The following is an 18,528-nucleotide window of genomic DNA, read 5'->3' as shown; positions in this document are numbered from 1 at the left end:
TGGCATGCATTGCTCTACAAACCTCCTCGCCATCACTCTGTATATATCAAGATTGTCAAGTATGTTTCTCTACCAGTGGAGGCAAAGCAGTACTGGAGCTCTCTGGAATGGTTCAAGACCATCCTGCTCGGATACTAGCTGATACCGGTGCTGGTTTGTCCATAGTCTCAGATTCTTTCATTAGTAAGTACCAAATACCCACAAAACCCATAAAAACAAGATCGATCCATGGTGTCACCGGGCACCAACTCTCCATCAATAGTTCTGCGAGCATGCAGGTATCTATTGGTACACACAATCTGGGTGTGGTCGAAGCTTCAGTGGCCGACACTGCAGACTATGACCTCATCCTGGGGTTCACTGAGCTACGGAGGCTCAAACCCACCATACAATGGGATACGGGCCAGCTGGAGTTCAAGACTCAGGAGCAGGACCGACCCCCTAGGAGACCCCCTGAAGCAGCAAGAGCAGGGGACCTAACCATGAGGAGACCAACCCTCCATGGTAACGAGTTTGTCTCAGCAGAGCGCATACTACGAGCAGCTCTGGAAGATGGACCCATAGGGTTCATGCTGTTAGAGGAGCCACCATCATCACTTCCGGCCTTTGGTTTTGTACCTACAGGCGCAGACAAAGGAGTCGAGATGGAGGTGGAGGTAGATAAGGTGGTGACGGCTGCAGACATACCAAAGCCATACCAACACCTGCGAGATGTGTTCGATGAGGTGGAAGCAGACAAGCTGCCCCATCATACCGAGCATGATCTCCACCTCGAGTTGATAGAAGGAGGTAAGCCACCTCAAGGGCCCCTATACCTTAAGGGACCCAAGGAGATGTCCGAGCTGAGGAGGTACTTGGATGAGAACCTCGAGAAGGGGTTCATAAGACCATCGAAGAGCCCGGCACGATCACCGGTGCTCTTCGTACCAAAGAAGGATGGAGGTCTCAGACTCTGTGTGGACTACAGAGGTCTCAACGAGATCACTGTCAAGAACAGGGCACCATTGCCCCTCATCGAGGAGCAGCTGTTCTTACTCAGGAAGGCAAGGATCTATACCAAGCTAGACCTTAGAGCAGCATACAACCTCATCCGGATTGCTAAAGGAGATGAATGGAAGACAGCTTTTGGCACTCAGTTGGGACTCTATGAGTACCTAGTGATGCCCTTTGGCCTAGCCAATGCTCCGGCTCACTTCCAGTCATTCATCAATGACATCTTCCGAGACATCATTGGGATATATGTGGTAGTATACCTAGATGACTTCCTGATCTTCAGTGACACTGAAGAAGCACATGTGAAGCATGTCACTGAGGTCCTCACTCGCTTAAGGAGCAACAGGCTCTTTGCTAAGCTGTCAAAGTGTGAGTTCCACACCAAGACAGTTGAGTTCCTGGGGTACATCATCAAGCCAACGGGCATAGAGATGGACCCAGAAAAGGTGCGCACTGTCAAGGAGTGGCCAATGCCGGAGTCAATCCATGACATCCAGAGGTTCCTGGGTTTTGCCAACTTCTATCGAAGGTTCATAGCCCACTTTGCTCGCATAGCCAAGCCCTTGACAGCACTGGTAAAGCCTATAGAACGGTTCAAGAAGTTCGAGCTACCAGAGGAGGCCCAACAGGCCTTCCACAAGCTCATCCAGGCCTTCACATCAGCAGGAGTGCTTCAGCACTTCGACTACCACCTTCCAACAAGGTTGGAGACTGATGCAAGTGACTTTGCTATAGCAGGAGTGCTCAAGCAGGAGCATGAAGGACGATGGCATCCAGTGGCCTTCTACTCTAGGAAGATGTCTTCTGCCGAGAAGAACTATGAGATCCATGATAAGGAGCTCCTAGCTGTGGTCGCCTGCCTCACTCAGTGGCGACACATGCTAGCTGGACTACCGAACCAACTGGTCATCCTCACTGACCATGAAGCCCTCAAGTACTTCAAGTCACAGAGACGCATCACAGGTCGACAGGCTCGATGGGCCATACTACTAGCAGACTTCGACTTCATATTGCAGTATCGACCAGGAGACAAAGGTGGTGAACCCGATGCTCTCACCAGAAGGACAGACATGCAACCAGCTGGTGAAGAGCAGGATCACAATGTGAGGCAACTACTGCCTCCTCGAGTGTTCAAGGAGACAGCAGACCATGACTCGCTCCTAGTGGCCCCCATGATCTCGATGGAGTCCATAGCATCAAAAGGTCTCAAAGACCTGGTCAAGATCTTCCAGCCTTTAGACCAAGAGCTACAGGAGATACATAGGAAGAAGCCTTTCGAACTCAAGGATGACCTATGGTACAGTGGAGGAAGGTTGGTTATCCCCAAGGTGATCATGCCAGGGAGGACCAACAACCGACACTCAAGGAGTGCCAAAGAGGTAGATGGACAGTCTCTCTCTGTAGAGCATCTGCGATTCATGGTGATGACCCAATGTCATGATGGTATCACTGCTGGACACGTAGGAAGAGATGCTACCATCAAGGCAGCTCAACGACATTACTGGTGGCCAAACATGACAGCTTGGATTGCAGACTATGTAGCAAGTTGTCCTGTATGTGCTAGGTACAAAGCTCCTCGTCATCGTCCATATGGTTTGCTACAGCCACTAGCAACCCCAGACAGACCCTGGGGCTCCATATCCCTCGACTTCATTGAAGGACTACCACCATCAAAGAAGTATGACTCCAAGACCTATGACTCTATCCTAGTCATCGTCGACAGGTTAACCAAGTTTGCCATACTAGCTCCAACCCATAAGACAGTCACGGCCAAACAGACTGCAGTATTGCTATATGGACACATGGTTAGACTCTTTGGATATCCAGATCACATGGTCTCGGACCGAGGCAGGCAGTTCATATCAGGAGCATGGAAGGCATTTGCAGAGCAAATGGGTGTGAAGCACTCACTTAGCACGGCTTACCATCCTCAAACTGATGGTCAGACAGAGAGAGTCAATCAGGTCATAGAGCAATATCTCAGGATGTACTGCAACTATGAGCAGAATGACTGGGCCAACCTGCTGGACACTGCGGCCTTTGTATACAACAACACGGTCCACAACAGCATTGGTGTCTCACCATTCTTTGCATGCTATGGATGGAACCCCAAAGCTCATCCTGACATCCCTCAACGACTAGGAGTCAATGATCCAGGTCGCTTCGAGTACCTCATGGATGGAAAGGAGCGTTGCAAGTACCTCCAGGAGCAGATCAGAGAGGCACAACGTAGATCAGTAGACCAGTATAACAGGAAGCACAAGGACATTGAGTTTAAGGTGGGTGATATGGTCTATATCAACCGCCGAAACTGGAAGACACGGAGACCCACACCCAAGTTGGATACCCGGTTTGCAGGACCCTACCCAGTTCAGGAACGGGTAGGACGCCGAGCTTACCGAATCACATTGCCAGCAACCCTTAGGGTGCATGATGTGTTCCATGTCTCCATGCTCGAGCCAGCAAGAACAAGTTCTCTTCCTCAACGTGCTGAACAGCCCACCATGCCACCACTTCCAGATGAGGACCTCGACTTCGAAGTCGAAGCACTCATCGACAAGCGTTCACACAATGGGACTACAGAGTACAAGGTGTTGTGGAGAGGGTACTCAGAAGAAGCTGCTTCATGGGAACCAGTAGAGAACCTCAACTGTCCCGACCTCATCCAGGAGTATGAGGTGTCGGAGGGGGGACAAGTGAGTAGACAAAGTAGGGAAAGGAGGAGAGAACAGGAGGAGTAGAGAGAGGAAGAGAGAACAGGAGGAGTAGAGAGAGGAGGATGACGTTGAGAGAAGGAGGAAGGATGACGGGGGCGATGTTGTCAAGGAAGAGGAGGAGTCAGCATGAACCAGACCAGAGCATGCCTCGACGGAGCTCGGCTCTTAAGAGGGGGGTAGTGTCATGGGCCTGGATGCTCAAGAAGCAGGAGGGTCACTGGTTCATATGGATGGAGCACAGGTATCGAAGACCTAGTCGATACCAGTAGAGAGCATGGTCGTAGTGCAGTCTCCATGGAGACCATGGACTCCTATGGATTCACATGCAAAGGAGCACTGAGCCCATATGCGAGGAGGACCAGGCACAGCCACGAGGAGGACCAAGCTCAAAGAGCAGGCGCAGCCATGAGGAGGACCAAGCTCAGATGGTTACCACTCAGGGGCTCGAGAGACAGGAAGTCGACACAGGTCATGAGGAGGAGGAGCAGTGTCGAAGGAGTCGACACAGGTCATGAGGAGGAGGAGCAGTGTCGAAGGAGTCGACACAGGTCATGAGGAGGAGGAGCAGTGTCGAAGGAGTCGACACCACTCAAGAGGCACAGGGGTGCCAAGCAGGAGAGGCCCCTGAGCAGTACTCGATGAAGAAAGTACTCTCTGGAGAGAGAGCAGGAGCAGCATCGCTGGCGATGCTGTGAAGAGGTATATAACCATGCTTTCTCATCATCATAGGTCGAGTGGATCCCCATCCACTCTACTCACCATACAACTAGTCAATACTTTAGAAACACAAGTACTCATTAGTTACAGTCAGCATAGCAGCAATCTATCAAGGTTGCTCCTCATCGTAGTGTGTGTGTTGTATCACCACTACCTGATGTCCGAAGGCGCCCATAGCAGGTTAGCGGTCCGGATATAGATAGAACCGAAGGCAGTAGTCCACTGCGGTCCGGGGATCACTTCAAGCATCAAGTCAACACACTGGACACTCGTGTTGACGCCACCAACCTTATCACCAACACCATCAACCTCATTATCACCGACATCACCAATCTCATCACTAACACCATCAACCTCATCATCATCAACACTCACACCAGACCTTGGTGTCATCATAACATTGATATTGATCGTGCCGAGCTACCCCTGAACGGAGTGTCCACAGAGGTCAGCCGAAACCTACGATAGTATATACAACAAACGCCACCTGCTGTCACTGCACAACTTGATAGTCACCGAGTATCTCGAGACAATAGCTGTCGCACAGTTTGATAGTCACCGAGTATCTCGACAGACCGACCTGGGTTTCAGGCGCAAGACCCCTGACACTTGCCAGTTCCCTATACACTGCTCCTTCTCCTTTGACTGGTGATGGTTCCTTTGACTCTTGTCTCTCGAGCCCCTGAGTGGTAACCATCTGCATGCTCCTTGAGCTTGGTCCTCTTCGTGGCTGTGCCTGCTCCTTGAGCTTGGTCCTCCTCATGGCTGTGCCTGGCCCTCCTTGCATATGGGCCTGGTCCTCCTTTGTATGTGAGTCCATAGGAGTCCATGGTCTCCACGGAGACTGCACTACGACCATGCTCTCTAATGGTATCAACTAGATCTTCGATACTTGTGCTCCTTCCATATGAACCAGTGACCCTCCTGCTTCTTGAGCATTCAGGCCCATGACAGATACTACTACTGATCTCAGGTTTCAGGCGCACGACCCCTGACAGTTTGCCTCCTATTCTTGACTTGATCGAACCCACCAACCCCCCAGCTGCTGTTGCATCCACTTCTGGTGCATCCTTTGCTGGCACTGGTGATGATGACATCTTTAACACCCCTTTGCCTCCACCTTTGCAGGCTCGACCACCTTCCTCCACTGCTGGCAGTTTGGATGTCTTTGATTCCACCTCTTCTCAATCTTCAGCCCAGCTCTCTCCCAGCACCAAGTGCAAGCAAGGTGCCCTTGATCACAAGTGTGATGCACTTGCTGAAGCTTTCTATCATTCTTCCATTGATACCCTTCAGATCTGCCTGCAGCTTGAACAGGAATGCACCAGATGTGAGAAAATACTGGAGGCTGAGTGTACCAAGTGCGAGGAGATGCACCTGCATCATGAGAGGGAGGAGAAAGAGCATGATGAATGCATTCATGCATGTGATCATGAAATGGTGATGGAGATGGTGTGCCTCCTTGCTTCTCAGGCCAGCATCAAACAGGATGCTTGTCAGAACACCAGCAACAACAACAACATGGACTCTTCATTCAATCTTCCTGTCTTGTAGCATTACATGTACCATCATCTGGTCTCAATGCAAAGTCATTTCTGAGTGTTTTTCTGTAGAGTGCAAGTATGAGGTGAATAAAAATGATGCACAGCACAGTCAAGAAATGATGTGCAGCACAGTCACATAATGAGCTCAAAAGCATTTAAACAAAAATTTTCACTCTCACACCTCTTCTGTTACTACCACCACTCCACTCTGCAACCTTTCAGCATCGCTCTTGCTGCCATCCCCCCTCTCCATCCCCCCTCTTCATGCTCCCTCTCCAACTCCCTTCCTCCTTCCAGCCATGGTGTGCTACAGCAACAAGCAAGTAATTCTCAATGACATTTTCCACACTCTTGAGCTCTCTATACCTGTGGAGGTCATCCAAAACACTGACAGAGTGCAGCACTCCTGCAGCACTGACATCAACAACTTGGACAATGATGGCAACCCAATTCTGCTCTCATGACACCTTGTCTGCTTGTACACTTTCATATGCAAGCAAAGGTACACAATCACATGTTACACTCCTCTTGGCCATGCTGATAAGCTTATCCACCTTCTCAACAGGTACAAATCAAGCAATCATAGGATGTATCATGGACTTGTTCATATGTCACCTGAAGCATTCAACAATCTTGCCATCCGACTCCAGCAAACAGAGGCTTTCTGGTGGAACTACAGCAGCTCAGGTGTGATGTCTCTCAACAAAGTGCAAGAGATTCTTTTGGTGGCTCTGTACAGACTTGGCCATTCTGGAAATGGAGGTGGTGAATGTGATGCTGCTTTGCAATGTGGCTGCAGTGTTGGGAGCATTGTTGGATACACCAATCACACAGTTGCTGGCCTCCTCAAGCTAAACAATGAGGTCATGCAGTTTGCTTTGGAGGGAGAGAGACAACATGCTTCTGCCTGGGTGTGCGATACAACTGGGGTTGAAGAGTGGGGTAAGGGCTGGCTTGTGGTGGATGGCATGCACATCCCTCTTGCCTGGAAGCCAGGAGTGCTCAGTCAAGAGCACTTCTGCTACAAAGGCTTCCACAGCATCAATGTAGTGCTGGTGATCCTGCCACACTCACTGCAGATTGTCAAATCAGTTGTTGGACAGCCTGGCAGCATTCAGGATTCAAAGGTTTGGGCCTCAGGCAGCAACATCCTCAAGAAGCCTCACCTGTACCTTGATGAAGGTGAGTTCATCTGGGTTGATGGTGGATATGGCCATTCTGCCTTCACAGTTGGACCATTCTCTCACATTGCTGCCAACAAGAGTCAAGACCTTTGACACTTCAACTACATGCTCTCTCAAGTCCAAGTACAAGTCAAACATGCCATTGCATACCTGAAGAACTGCTTCCAGTGCCTTACAGGCTATTGTGGTAACATCTACCATTTCAAGGACCACATCACTGCTGCCAAGATGATCCAAGCCTGCATTGTTGCCCACACCTTTGCAAGTTGATATGACTGTCCTGCCAATATTGCTGACCTGCTGTTGCCCTCTTTCTCTGAGGATGAGGTGAATGAGGTTATTCAAAGCCTCCAACTTGATGCCAGGGATACACAAGAGCTCAGGAGGACAAGATGCACAAATCAGCATGGAAATGAACTGGACCTTGCCTCTGCAACACAAGGAATGTCACAGTATGCAGTGTCAAGACTTTGAAGTTCTTCTGCACATGATCTTTGAGAGGGTTTGTTCCAGGTGCTGTTCAGATCCACTGGGTGCAATGAGGAAGACACTACTGCATTGTCTCGACATCATGAGAGGACTACTGTGGACTACATTGCCATGACTCAAAGCACATCAGCTTGGAGACAGGAGCAAGTCTTGACACAACCATTCTCGATCTGACAGGCACTCTCTCTTCTTCTGTTCAATACAATTCTTCTCACCACCATATGAAACATTACATTGAGTGCATTGTGTGAAGAGGAAAGCAAGATATAAGCAAGCAATGGGTAATAGTGACAAGAGCAACAAGTAACATATGCCCACTGTTAGGTTATGTATTTTATCGGCCATATGATTTCATTGTGTTTTTGGAAACCTGCTTTTCCTTGGGGGGGGGGGGGTTCAAATCCCTCCAAAAACGCGCTCTCGAAAAAACCCGCGTTTTTAAAATCGCAAAAACCTTGATACCCCCTTAGCTTGACAACGAGCGGGACTGTGCTGTGTTGTACCCGATCTCTGGTGAGATCGGCTCAGCTCGATCTCTGATCAGATCGGTCATCTAACCGGATCGGCTCAGCCTGATCTCCGATCAGATCGGCTCTGCGTCCTCCTTCAGCGTCTCACTGGATCGTAATCTTCAGCAATCCGAACTCAGCTCGCAAATTCTCCCAGGCTCATGTCAACGGATGTACGGATTGTTCGGATGCTTTTCGACAGCCTTGCTCACTGCACAATCTTCAGTCGAGCTGAAAGGGAAAGTTCAAGACAAATGATTGTTCTTTGAGCCAATAAGAAGCACAGAGGGAGAAGCAGGTGATACAGGATTAGTGCAGACTCGACGCGGCCAGACTAAAGAAGAGTCGGCCACGAGAGGGGGGGAGGAGATATTAGGATGGTAGTAAGGTACTTTCAAGAAAAGAGGGTGGTCAGGCGGCGAAAGCGAATGGGAGAAAAGGGGAAAGCTACCAAGACAACAAAGAAAGGCAGAGCAGGCCAAGGAGATCAAAGGAAGCATAGGAGATTGCTATGCAGAGAGAAGCAAAGCAAGCGACGCGGAGAGTGTCGCTGCTAGGACAGCCAATGACGACAATGTCAAAGTCAATGATAGTGAAGAAGCGCCGCTCTTCGAGATAGCTGACTTAGAAAAAGGCACCGGTGTCCCCGATACAAGTGTCGAATGAGAACTGAATGCGATATCCGTTGAGCTGGGCCTTCGCCTTGCCGAAGGAGTAGGAGCGCTAGGATCGTAGTCGCTACCAACTGCATTCTCTGGAGGGGTTGCCGAAGAAGACTTGAGCACTGGCGAGCCCATCAACCATTCCACTGCACCCATAATGTGTTGCTGGAAAGCATCGTCGTTCCACATGGCATTCGTGTGTCCAAGAGCTGTGTAGAAGCTTCTTCCTGCACCACCTCTTCCTGCTGTGCCCGCCCGAATTTCTGCTTTGGTCGGATCAGTAGCACCGCCAACCTTGAGGTGAGGGTTGTAGGTAAGCTGGTTGCCTTCCTTCCACCATGCGATAGGATGAGGGGAGCCTTGTTCGGATGCTCGCTCAGCCTTGGTCTCGACAGGGTCTTTGTACGAGTCCTCGTCGGCAGTGATGAGGTACTGCTTCCCCCATTTGGAAGGGTTCGAGTTGTAGTTGTACATCTCGTCGAATACGTGCCATGTCTCGTTCAAGTGTGCTGTCGATGGATGTGTGTGGTTGATGACGTTGAGCGTGGCATGGGTGATCTGAGGATGGTAGTTGAAGTAGGCTCCCACCAAACGACCATACCAGTGGTGTTGGTACAATGCATCGCAAGCTTCGTGGACTCCAAGGTATCCTCCGCCTGCTTCGATGTATTTCCGCAGCGCTTCTGCTCCATTGTCAGAAAGCGCTTTGCCAGAGACTGAGATGAACATGAGCATGTCGAACTGTGAGAGCCAATCCTTCCTCTCAAAGTCGCTTGGATCTTCCGAGTGAACAGTGTCGATGGGTGGATATGCATCCTTTGCGAGCTGCTGAACGACTTTGGTGGCGGTTGGGATCGAGTAGTGGCGGAAGCCTTGTGTGTATGTGTAGATGAGCATCTTTTTGCGTGCATCGACTGATGATGGCAATACGCTAAGCAGTAATGCTAAAGTTGCCCATATCAAGAGCGACAACGCTCTGCGTGTCGAGTGCATGGTCCAAGATATGATGGTAGCTTCGATGAGCTACAGAGGTGATCAAGTGGCGCTATCAAGTACGGGGGTCGAAGCGCGCGGTGACAACTGGGGCGCAGGTCAGGACGATTCCTGTTGTCAAGGCGATGGCGAATGAACAGAGTAGAAGAGGTGGCCGATGTACGTAGCTGGTGTGAGAGCCAATATGCAGCGATTGATGTTGTCAGAAGGTGCACAGGTTGTAGAAGTCGAGCGCCAGAGAGAGAGAAAGAGCGTGGTTTCACCGAGTGTGATTAGGTCGGTAGCAATGTCGATGGAAAAGGTCCTTGTAGGGGTGGCGGGGGTTCGAACGGAGTGGAGAGAGATATGAGCGAAGAGGACGAGGTAAGGGAACAGGTTCGAGAAGGGGGATCGATGAAGAAGAGAGCGAAGAAAGAGGAGGAGCCAAGTACTCAGATGGAATCGTATGGTGAGCAAGGATCTACAAAGGGGAGGAGGAACAAAGAAGCAGCTGCTGCGGAGAAGGGCGAACCTGACAGGCAACAAACCAGCGGAGAGTGAAAAGGGGTTGAGAAACATGCTTCATACCAGGACAAGCGAAAGAGAGAGAGAGACAAGATGAAGAGGCGCTGTGGCATGCTTGGCTTTTGCTGGGCAAGAAAGGGGCACGAGGTGATAGATCATCGCGAGCCGAAGGCTTGGTGTCTGCAACTTTGCAATGCTCTGTTGCATGCGCGGAGCATGATCTGAAATCAGCAGCAGCAGCAGCAGCAGCAGCAACGGCAGCAGTAAGGGGGTTGTGCTGTCGTTTGCCTTCATCTGTGTGTTGGTCTCAAGAACAAGAGAGCAAGGCAGAGCACGGCAGAGCACAGAGCACAGCGCACAGAGCAATGAGAGAGAGAGAGAGAGAGAGAGAGAGAGTGTGTGTGTGTGTGTGTGTGTGTGTAAGGGGACCCGGCGAGGTCGGTTGTTTGACGTTCCGATTTTTACCTGCAGAGTGCAGATCGCGCGAGATTGACTGGCAAAGTGCATGGAGTCGAGCATCTTTGAGGAACGGAACGCCAAGATTTGCACGAGAGGCCGCTTTGTCACTTGGCTTGTACAGATACCTGTACGAGCACAGAATAGTTCTGTTCCTATAGCTGGGCAGGCGACGAGCAAGGAACCAATCCTTCACTTCAAAGTGCATCGAGTATGCAGCTCGCACGTCTCGCCCTTGTCAAATCATGAGACGAGGGCGCACCGCCCACATTGCGAAATAAAGTCTCATCTCTGGACTGCGACAGTGTTTGGTCTAGCAACATCGACCTCCTGGACCTTGTTTGCTTGTGTTCTTTGGCTCGCTTTGGTGTTGGTTCCCCATTTAGCTCGTGGTGCATTCCCTGCCCTTTCTCCTCCTTCATATATCATCAAGATCAAGAGGCTCGATAAAGCTGCTCCGCTCTAACTATCTCTTGGCAGCGTGGTGGCCTCTCCGTCATCACAATGCCAAGCCCCTCATCGAGACCGCCTTGTGTCGACAAAGGATGTCGCCGAATCTTCCAAATAGAACATGTCTCTCTGTCGTCAGGATCATTCTTTCTCCATCTGGATGAGAAGAACATATCTTGTGGCGCTGAAGAGTGGCAAGAGCATGCACCGGCCTATGCTGGGTGCGTATGTTACGCCAACACTCGAAGCTTGTTGTTGTGCGCGTGGTGTATGTGTAATGTTAGAGAGCCCAACTAACATTCACCTTTTGAAAGCCCGAGCACGTGACGCGTTCAGGGTCTGCTTTTGGAAAAATTTCTCGCACCAAAGACTCCACATTTCTTCTGAGCTTCGCAAATTTGCAGCAATGCACCATACTGAACCTTTCTTCTTTCCTTCACTTCACCGCCATCGTCTTCACCAAGCATTACGACATAATTGGCCTCAATGGAATAGATCGGCAACGCTACCCCACGACAATACCAGAGGGAGCTACTACGCTACACTTCGCTTGCCAAGTCGTTCTATTACAATCAATCCACGACATTGTACCCATTCGCAAGTTTCGATATCAGCACTTTGAAGGATATCACCACCAGCTTGATAACCATCTCAGAAGGCACTTGCAAAGATGGACTACGCATCACTCCGCCCAGTAGCGGAGCGTTCAACTCGACCCTCCTCCTCCCGCTCGCCCGAATCTCACTACTGGCGCAAATTCCGAGCACCAGTATTCGTCAAGGAACTCGCCCCTATCACCTCCATCCACTTTGTCCCACCCGTCTCAGTCTACTCTACATCTACCTCTCTCGTCGATGACACCGCCACCCCTTCCACCACTATCGGCTCGACCAGCACCCAACCCACCTCCGTTTCTGCGCGGCAGAAGTTCGCCGTAACCACCGGTGCCCGCGTTCAAATCTACTCGATGCGCAACAGCCGTGTCTCGAAAACCATTTCTCGCTTCAAAGACGTCGCTCGATCCGCCAACTTTCGTTCTGACGGTCGACTCATGGTCGCTGGTGACGATAGCGGCTTGATCCAGCTGTTTGATACGACGTCGAGGGCGATTTTGAGAAGTCTAAGGGGACATAGTAATCCGGTGCATGTGACAAGGTTTAGTCCGAACGGAACGGAAATTATGTCTGCCAGTGATGATAGGACTGTTAGATTGTGGGATCTTCCCGAGCAAAAGGCGGTACATGTGTTTGAGGGGCACGAGGATTATGTAAGGTCAGCGGTTTTTAGTATGGATAATCCAGCGCTGATGATGTCAGGCAGTTATGATAGTACGGTAAAGTTGTGGGATTCCAGGATGGCTGAACAGGGGGGATGTGCGATGACCATGGCTCACGGTGTGCCGGTGGAGGATGTGTTGGTGTATCCGACGGGTGGCGGTGGTGTTGCCTTGTCGGTGGGAGGTCCGGTGATGAAGGTTTGGGATTTGATGATGGGTGGAAGATGTATGGCGTCTATTTCGAATCATCAGAAGACGATTACTTCCTTAGCTCTCTCGGTCAATTCGGGCGCGGACTACTCCGCTTCCAATACCGATTCGATCGGCGGTATGCGTATCCTGACAGGTGGTCTGGACCATCTGGTCAAGGTCTACGACCCGGCACAAGAATTCAAAGTAACGCATACCATGCGATACCCCTCTCCCATCCTTTCCATGGCCATCTCACCCGACGAATCCCACATCGCCGTCGGAATGGCCGACGGAACGCTCTGCGTTCGAAAACGAGACGTCAAAGCATCCGAACTCGAACGTCGAGAAGCCGAACGAGCAGCAATGAACGCAGGCGCTTACGAGTTCTTCTCGCAAGGAACCGCCGCTGCGTCTAACCAACCTGGAAAAGTCAACGCTCGTCGTGCCACAGATGACATCAGGGTGGACAGCATCCGTAAGCGCAAACTGCAGGATTACGACCGTTTCCTTAAGGCTTTCCGCTACGGTGATGCACTCGATGCTGCACTGCGCAAGCGTGTTGCACCGAGCGTTACCTTTGGCTTGATTCTGGAGCTTATCCATCGCAGTCCGAGAGCAAGTGCGGATGGGTTGAGAAGAGCGGTTGCTGGAAGGGATGATGTCACATTGGAACCGGTGCTCAGGTTTTTGCTTCGACACGCAGCGAATGCGAACTATGTGGATCTGGTTTGCGATACTCTCAACGTAATTGTTGACACGTATGCCAGTGTCATCGGTCAGAGTCCGCTGATCGATGATCTGTTCGGAAGGATCTGGGCCAAGGTCGCGGACGAGTTGAGATTGCAGAGAGATCTGATGCAGGTTCGGGGTAGTTTGGAGATGATTTTGGCGGGTACGGCTTTGGGTGCTAGTAGTATTGCTAGAACTGTATAGGGTAGCATGGAAGCATTGATTTACGTTGCAATTGCATTCATTCATCCTTCTAAGCTGGACGAGGGACATGTTTGTCACCTTGAAAGATCTGCGAATGAGAAGCTGAAGCGTTTAAAGGCTCGCTTGTTGAGGGGAAAAGTCGAGCCAAAATTCACGCAAGAAAATGAGGTCACAAAATTCAGGATATCTAAAGGTTGGTCATGCGAGCATAAGTGATAGAGTAGAATGACATTGTCCACAAAGCGAAACAGAGGAATGCGGGCCACGCTCAATCAGAGCTGGCAAAGCATTGGTACAGATAGTGCGAGAACAAACGAAGGGTGGTTAATCATGAAAGTCGTAATAATCGTCAAAGGCGAAAACACAAGAAGAGCTTTGGTGTTGCTAGAAGCGTCTCTCCGGTCGTAGCGGTCAAGACTGGACCGGAAATGATGTCAGAAGCTGCCGAAAGCAACCCCGCCGAGCCTCTCATCATCTTGGCGCTCTCTACTTGTGCATGCCAGCCTTCACATTATCCCACTTACTAAACGGATAGGAAATATGGTTCAACGTCGCCTCCAACGTACCCATATTCTTTGCCGTCAATGCCACCAAACTCCTCTCGGCACCCCCCTGAGACTTTGTCGCATCACCACTGATCTCCCAAAACATAGCACCTCTCAATCTCTTTTGCTTAATGTAGTTGCACTTGATCAACACGTTCTCCGGTGTGTCATAACTAATGAACTCTCTCTTCGCTGAATCGTAACTCCAACTAGCACCGATCTTTGTATTGATCATCTCCTTTGCGCCCTTGACAGGGAGGAATTTGTAATCCCAATTTCCGGCTTCCCAAGTACCTTGACCAGTACCGTTGTAAGGTTGTTGAGGACCATTGGTGTTTTCGAATCCACGACCGTAAAGGGGGATTCCGAGAACGATTTTGTGCGACACGACACCGTTGGAGATGTAGAAGTTAACAGCGTTGTCTGCGGAGGGAACTTTGCCTTTGATGTTCCAAAGGTTGGCTTGGTGACCGGTGACGGCGGACCAGGATCCGGCGAAATCGTAGGCCATAAGGTTCCAGAAGTCGAGGTAGGGATCCATTTTGGCAACCTCGAGCGTTTTCATCTGTTCTCCACAGGGAGCGGCGATGGAGAGAAGGTAGGGAACCATGTCCCTTTTCTTTGCTGCATGGGCGGTTAGGCCGGCACGAAGCTCTTTGAGGAGAGTGGTAAAGTTAGATGCCTGTGCAGCGTTGGCAGGATATTCCCAATCGATATCGAGACCGTCGAGACCGTCATTCTCAAGAATGGCAATGGCGGTGGTGACGAATCGAGCGCGTTTCTTGGGGTCAGCTGCCATAGGAGCAAAGTGGGGACCAAAAGTCCATCCTCCAATGGAAAGCATGAGCTTGAGTGCACGGTTCTTCTTCTTCATCAGCAAGAACTGTTTGAAGTTTCCGTAGAGGTTGTTGCCTCTGTCGTTCCAAGAGTCACCAGCGTAGTGGATCTGTTCATCGGCCCACAGATCGGTGAGGAAACAGTCACCAGTTTCGGGATTGACATCGGCGAAAGCGTAAAGGATGTGGGTGAGGCTGCAGTGGGGGACGTCGTTGGGGCCGTACTTGCGTCCGTAGATACCCCAGTTGGTGAAGTAGGCGAGGTTGACGCGAGGAACGACAGCACCGTTGGTGGTGAAATCGTGACCTTCGCTATCGGCGACGTAGTTTTCGGGATCTTGGTTGACGTCGGTTGCAGGAGCAGCGGTGGCGGGGGGTGTAGTGGGAGCAGTGCTAGGAGCAGTGGGGTTGCTCGCTTCGGTTCCAGGAGTCACTACGGGAGTAGCAGCGTTGCTAGAGGAAGAAGGTGCGACTGCGGCGGGCGCGGAACCAGCAGCAGTGCCGTCAGTGGCTGCAGCCGTCGAGTATGCGGATGGCTTGGTGGGCGAAGGAGGAAGAGACGAGGCAAGCGACGAAGACTTTTTGTCCTCGTCAAAGCGCCTAGAGAGCTTGTGTTTGAGGCCTGCAAAGATCATGATGGAGAGAGCAAAGCGATGATTGTTGTCAGCAATCGCATAGTTGACTGTTTGCGGTTCACTGTATGCGTGATACTTACGAGCAAGGATAGGCATGGTTGGCAGTGAGCTTTACGTCGCTGTTGACGATGTGATGGGTGTGCGGGTTCTGTTCGATAGACTCGATGGTATCCGAGCCAGATGAATGCGAACGAAAGTTGTGATGGTGGTAGTGGTGCAAGGCGATGAAGAGTGAAAGTGCGGATAGAGAATGGAGAGCGGAAAGGATGCAGGAATCGCGGACTGTGTAAATAGGAGACGAGCGGAGGTCAAAGTAAGGACGACGATCTCTCAGCATCATACGGTAACTTGGCAGGCCACACGAAGGGAGCGGGCTCAGCTCTCTACAGGACCACACTCGGTTCACGGCAGGCTCGCCGTTGAGAAGCGGAGGATTGGAGGTGTCCATGTGTTGCAGCTCGAGCGAGAATCTACATCATTGCCTCCTGTTGCTGCTCGACGTTGAACCTTCTTCTTGGCTTGACATCTACAACGCTTCTCTTGCTGCGGCGGAAATGGACAGCCACGAAGCCGGTCCAAGTATATCCTCCCTTTGCAGCTTCTGGAGGCTTTCCTGCGGAAAACATCAACACCACCTTCCTCATCGGGCAGCAGGCGGCAGAATTTGAATCTAGATTTTAAACCCCCCAAACCCCTGTCTCGAGCCTGTGTAACTTCTCCTGTCAAAACGCGCATCGGGAAGAGACACAGACAGAACCTTGCTAACTCGGTACCAGCCTCAGCCTCTGCCTCTTTCCTCGCTACACCATCTTCACTGTCAACGCTTTCATGCAGAAAGCATTGTTCGAGTACCACCACCACACTAGTGTCCAGGCGTGAAAGAATGATCTTGAGCATGATTAGCTACCACTGAAGCTCAAGCTCGAGTCGAAATTATTCTTGAAGCTCCTATGAGGCAAGCTTGGCGTTGAAAGGGTTAGTTTTGAGCTTGTAGACGTAAGAGTGAACAACAGCGTTGCTCGGTCCTCCATTCAGAAATCTTGGCATCAGGCTGCACAGTAATGCAAGAAAGCTACGGCAGAGAGAGGGGCACAACCATCAATAGTTGCAGCTCCGACCTGCTTGGCCAACTCTACATTGCACCCAGCATGCTGGTTGGATGCTGCGTCGTCGATCTTGTGTTGGTCATGCCAAGTTGGAAATTTCCAAATTGGCTCCTCTGTAACTCTGTAAGATTGTGGAAAAGTTGTTCCGGCCGGGAAAAAAAAAAAAAAAAAAGCATGTCTTCGGCAACCACCAGATAAGTGTATTAGCAGACCCTTGCTTGGATCGTGCACGAAGCTTCGCCTTGTCCTGCATTTCCTCCGCGGCCTCCACTTCAAGAGCTTGGTTACTATCAACTCGATTGACTCAAGTTTTCGTTCAGCCACCACAACTATCATCATTCGACCCTCGATCGCGCTCTCGATCGCGCCCTCGCCCTTGATCACCTGAGATCCACCGACAAGATGTCAACCTTAAAACAACCCCAGGGCCACGCATACGGACACCTCCTCCCCCCATCCTGGAAAGTTAAAATCTCCGAATGGCTCAAAGAAGATTGCCCATCCTTCGACTGGGGAGGATACGTCGTCGGCGAGGATAACAAGCGTGCCACTCTCTGGTGCAAGTCCGAAGGGTGCCTCGCCGGCGTGCCCTTTTTCGATGAAGTGTTTAAGCAGCTCGATTGCAAGGTCGAATGGCACTACAATGAGGGTGATTGGCTTTCCTCTCCCAATGGTGGAGGCAAGGTTAAGATTGCGGTTGCAACCCTCACTGGTCCTTCACGCAAGATTTTGCTGGGTGAGAGGGTAGCGCTGAACACCCTGGCCAGATGTTCAGGAATTGCAACTGCGTCGACTAATTTCCTCCAACGAGCACGGGAGGGTGGGTATAAGGGAATTGTCGCAGGTACAAGAAAGACTACGCCTGGATTCAGGGATGTGGAGAAATATGGAATGTTAGTTGGAGGTGTAGACATGCATAGGTACGATTTGAGCAGTATGGTTATGCTCAAAGACAATCATATATGGTCGACTGGGTCGGTGACGAATGCTGTCCACGCTGCGAGGTCTGTTTGCGGGTTTTCGCTACGCATTGACGTAGAGGTGCAGAGCTATGATGAGGCGGTAGAGGCGATCAAAGCGGGTGCGGATGTGATTATGTTGGATAACATGCAAGGCGAGACGCTGATTAGTAATGCAAAGAGATTGAAGGACGAGTTTAGTGGACAGCACAAGTTTTTGTTGGAATCGAGCGGCGGTATTGATATTGATAATGTGAGGGATGGAGGGCACGTTGATAACTGTAAGTCCGACTTGCCAAACATGAGAGGGGGGAAGTAAAGATGGCGCACTGACATCGCTTGCTTTGACTTGGCCTTGGACTTGGCCTTGGACTTGGCCTTGGACTTGGCCTTGGACTTGGCCTTGGACTGAACAGCAATCGACATCATCTCAACGTCAAGCATTCACCAATCGACAAAGCACGTCGACTTTTCGCTCAAGATCGATCCTTCTTCCTAGTCATCCTTTGCATTGCCAATATAGAGCCTTTACTCTCGCACTGTCTTTGCCTCGGCTTGTCCGAAACCAGCTTCGGCGCACTTCCGAAGACCGTGGGAACCTGACATCAGCTTTCGGAGAGCTTCCGACGCCAGACAACGCGCATATATATAGCGCAGACCTGAACCCTACCTCCTCCCTTCTCCCTCCTCCCTTCTCCCTCCTCCCTTCTCCCTCCTCCCTTCGCTCAAGATCGATCCTTCTTCCTAGTCATCCTTTGCATTGCCAATATAGAGCCTTTACTCTCGCACTGTCTTTGCCTCGGCTTGTCCGAAACCAGCTTCGGCGCA

The 18,528-nt window shown here is 50.9% G+C and overlaps 6 protein-coding genes across 6 annotated transcripts; 4 read left to right on the top strand and 2 right to left on the bottom strand.

The window, feature by feature from the left end:
• Positions 1-107: 107 nt before the first annotated feature.
• Positions 108-3,734, top strand: UHO2_06504 (uncharacterized protein; the record flags this gene model as incomplete). Its single annotated transcript, XM_041554920.1, has 1 exon — positions 108-3,734. One exon carries the CDS (start codon positions 108-110, stop codon positions 3,732-3,734), a length of 3,627 nt encoding a protein of 1,208 aa, XP_041410854.1.
• A 2,845-nt stretch (positions 3,735-6,579) lies between these two features.
• UHO2_06503 (uncharacterized protein) lies at positions 6,580-7,425 on the top strand (the record flags this gene model as incomplete). Its single annotated transcript, XM_041554919.1, has 2 exons — positions 6,580-7,153; positions 7,274-7,425. 2 exons carry the CDS (start codon positions 6,580-6,582, stop codon positions 7,423-7,425), a joined length of 726 nt encoding a protein of 241 aa, XP_041410853.1.
• Positions 7,426-8,662: 1,237 nt separating this feature from the next.
• On the bottom strand, positions 8,663-9,808 carry UHO2_06502 (uncharacterized protein; the record flags this gene model as incomplete). The annotated part of the gene is made up of 1 exon (XM_041554918.1): positions 8,663-9,808. One exon carries the CDS (start codon positions 9,806-9,808, stop codon positions 8,663-8,665), a length of 1,146 nt encoding a protein of 381 aa, XP_041410852.1.
• A 2,080-nt stretch (positions 9,809-11,888) lies between these two features.
• On the top strand, positions 11,889-13,619 carry UHO2_06501 (uncharacterized protein; the record flags this gene model as incomplete). Its single annotated transcript, XM_041554917.1, has 1 exon — positions 11,889-13,619. One exon carries the CDS (start codon positions 11,889-11,891, stop codon positions 13,617-13,619), a length of 1,731 nt encoding a protein of 576 aa, XP_041410851.1.
• Positions 13,620-14,105: 486 nt separating this feature from the next.
• On the bottom strand, positions 14,106-15,731 carry UHO2_06500 (putative chitinase; the record flags this gene model as incomplete). The annotated part of the gene is made up of 2 exons (XM_041554916.1): positions 14,106-15,622; positions 15,716-15,731. The coding sequence occupies 2 exons, from the start codon at positions 15,729-15,731 to the stop codon at positions 14,106-14,108; spliced, it is 1,533 nt and encodes a 510-aa protein (XP_041410850.1).
• A 1,412-nt stretch (positions 15,732-17,143) lies between these two features.
• On the top strand, positions 17,144-18,199 carry UHO2_06499 (putative BNA6 - nicotinate-nucleotide diphosphorylase (carboxylating); the record flags this gene model as incomplete). Its single annotated transcript, XM_041554915.1, has 2 exons — positions 17,144-17,981; positions 18,117-18,199. The coding sequence occupies 2 exons, from the start codon at positions 17,144-17,146 to the stop codon at positions 18,197-18,199; spliced, it is 921 nt and encodes a 306-aa protein (XP_041410849.1).
• Positions 18,200-18,528: the final 329 nt, after the last annotated feature.

The sequence above is a fragment of the Ustilago hordei genome (genome assembly GCF_900519145.1).
Source record: "Ustilago hordei strain Uho2 genome assembly, contig: UHO2_contig_19, whole genome shotgun sequence".
Classification (NCBI taxonomy): Eukaryota; Fungi; Basidiomycota; class Ustilaginomycetes; order Ustilaginales; family Ustilaginaceae; genus Ustilago; species Ustilago hordei.
This window is presented reverse-complemented; position numbering and strand designations above follow the sequence as displayed.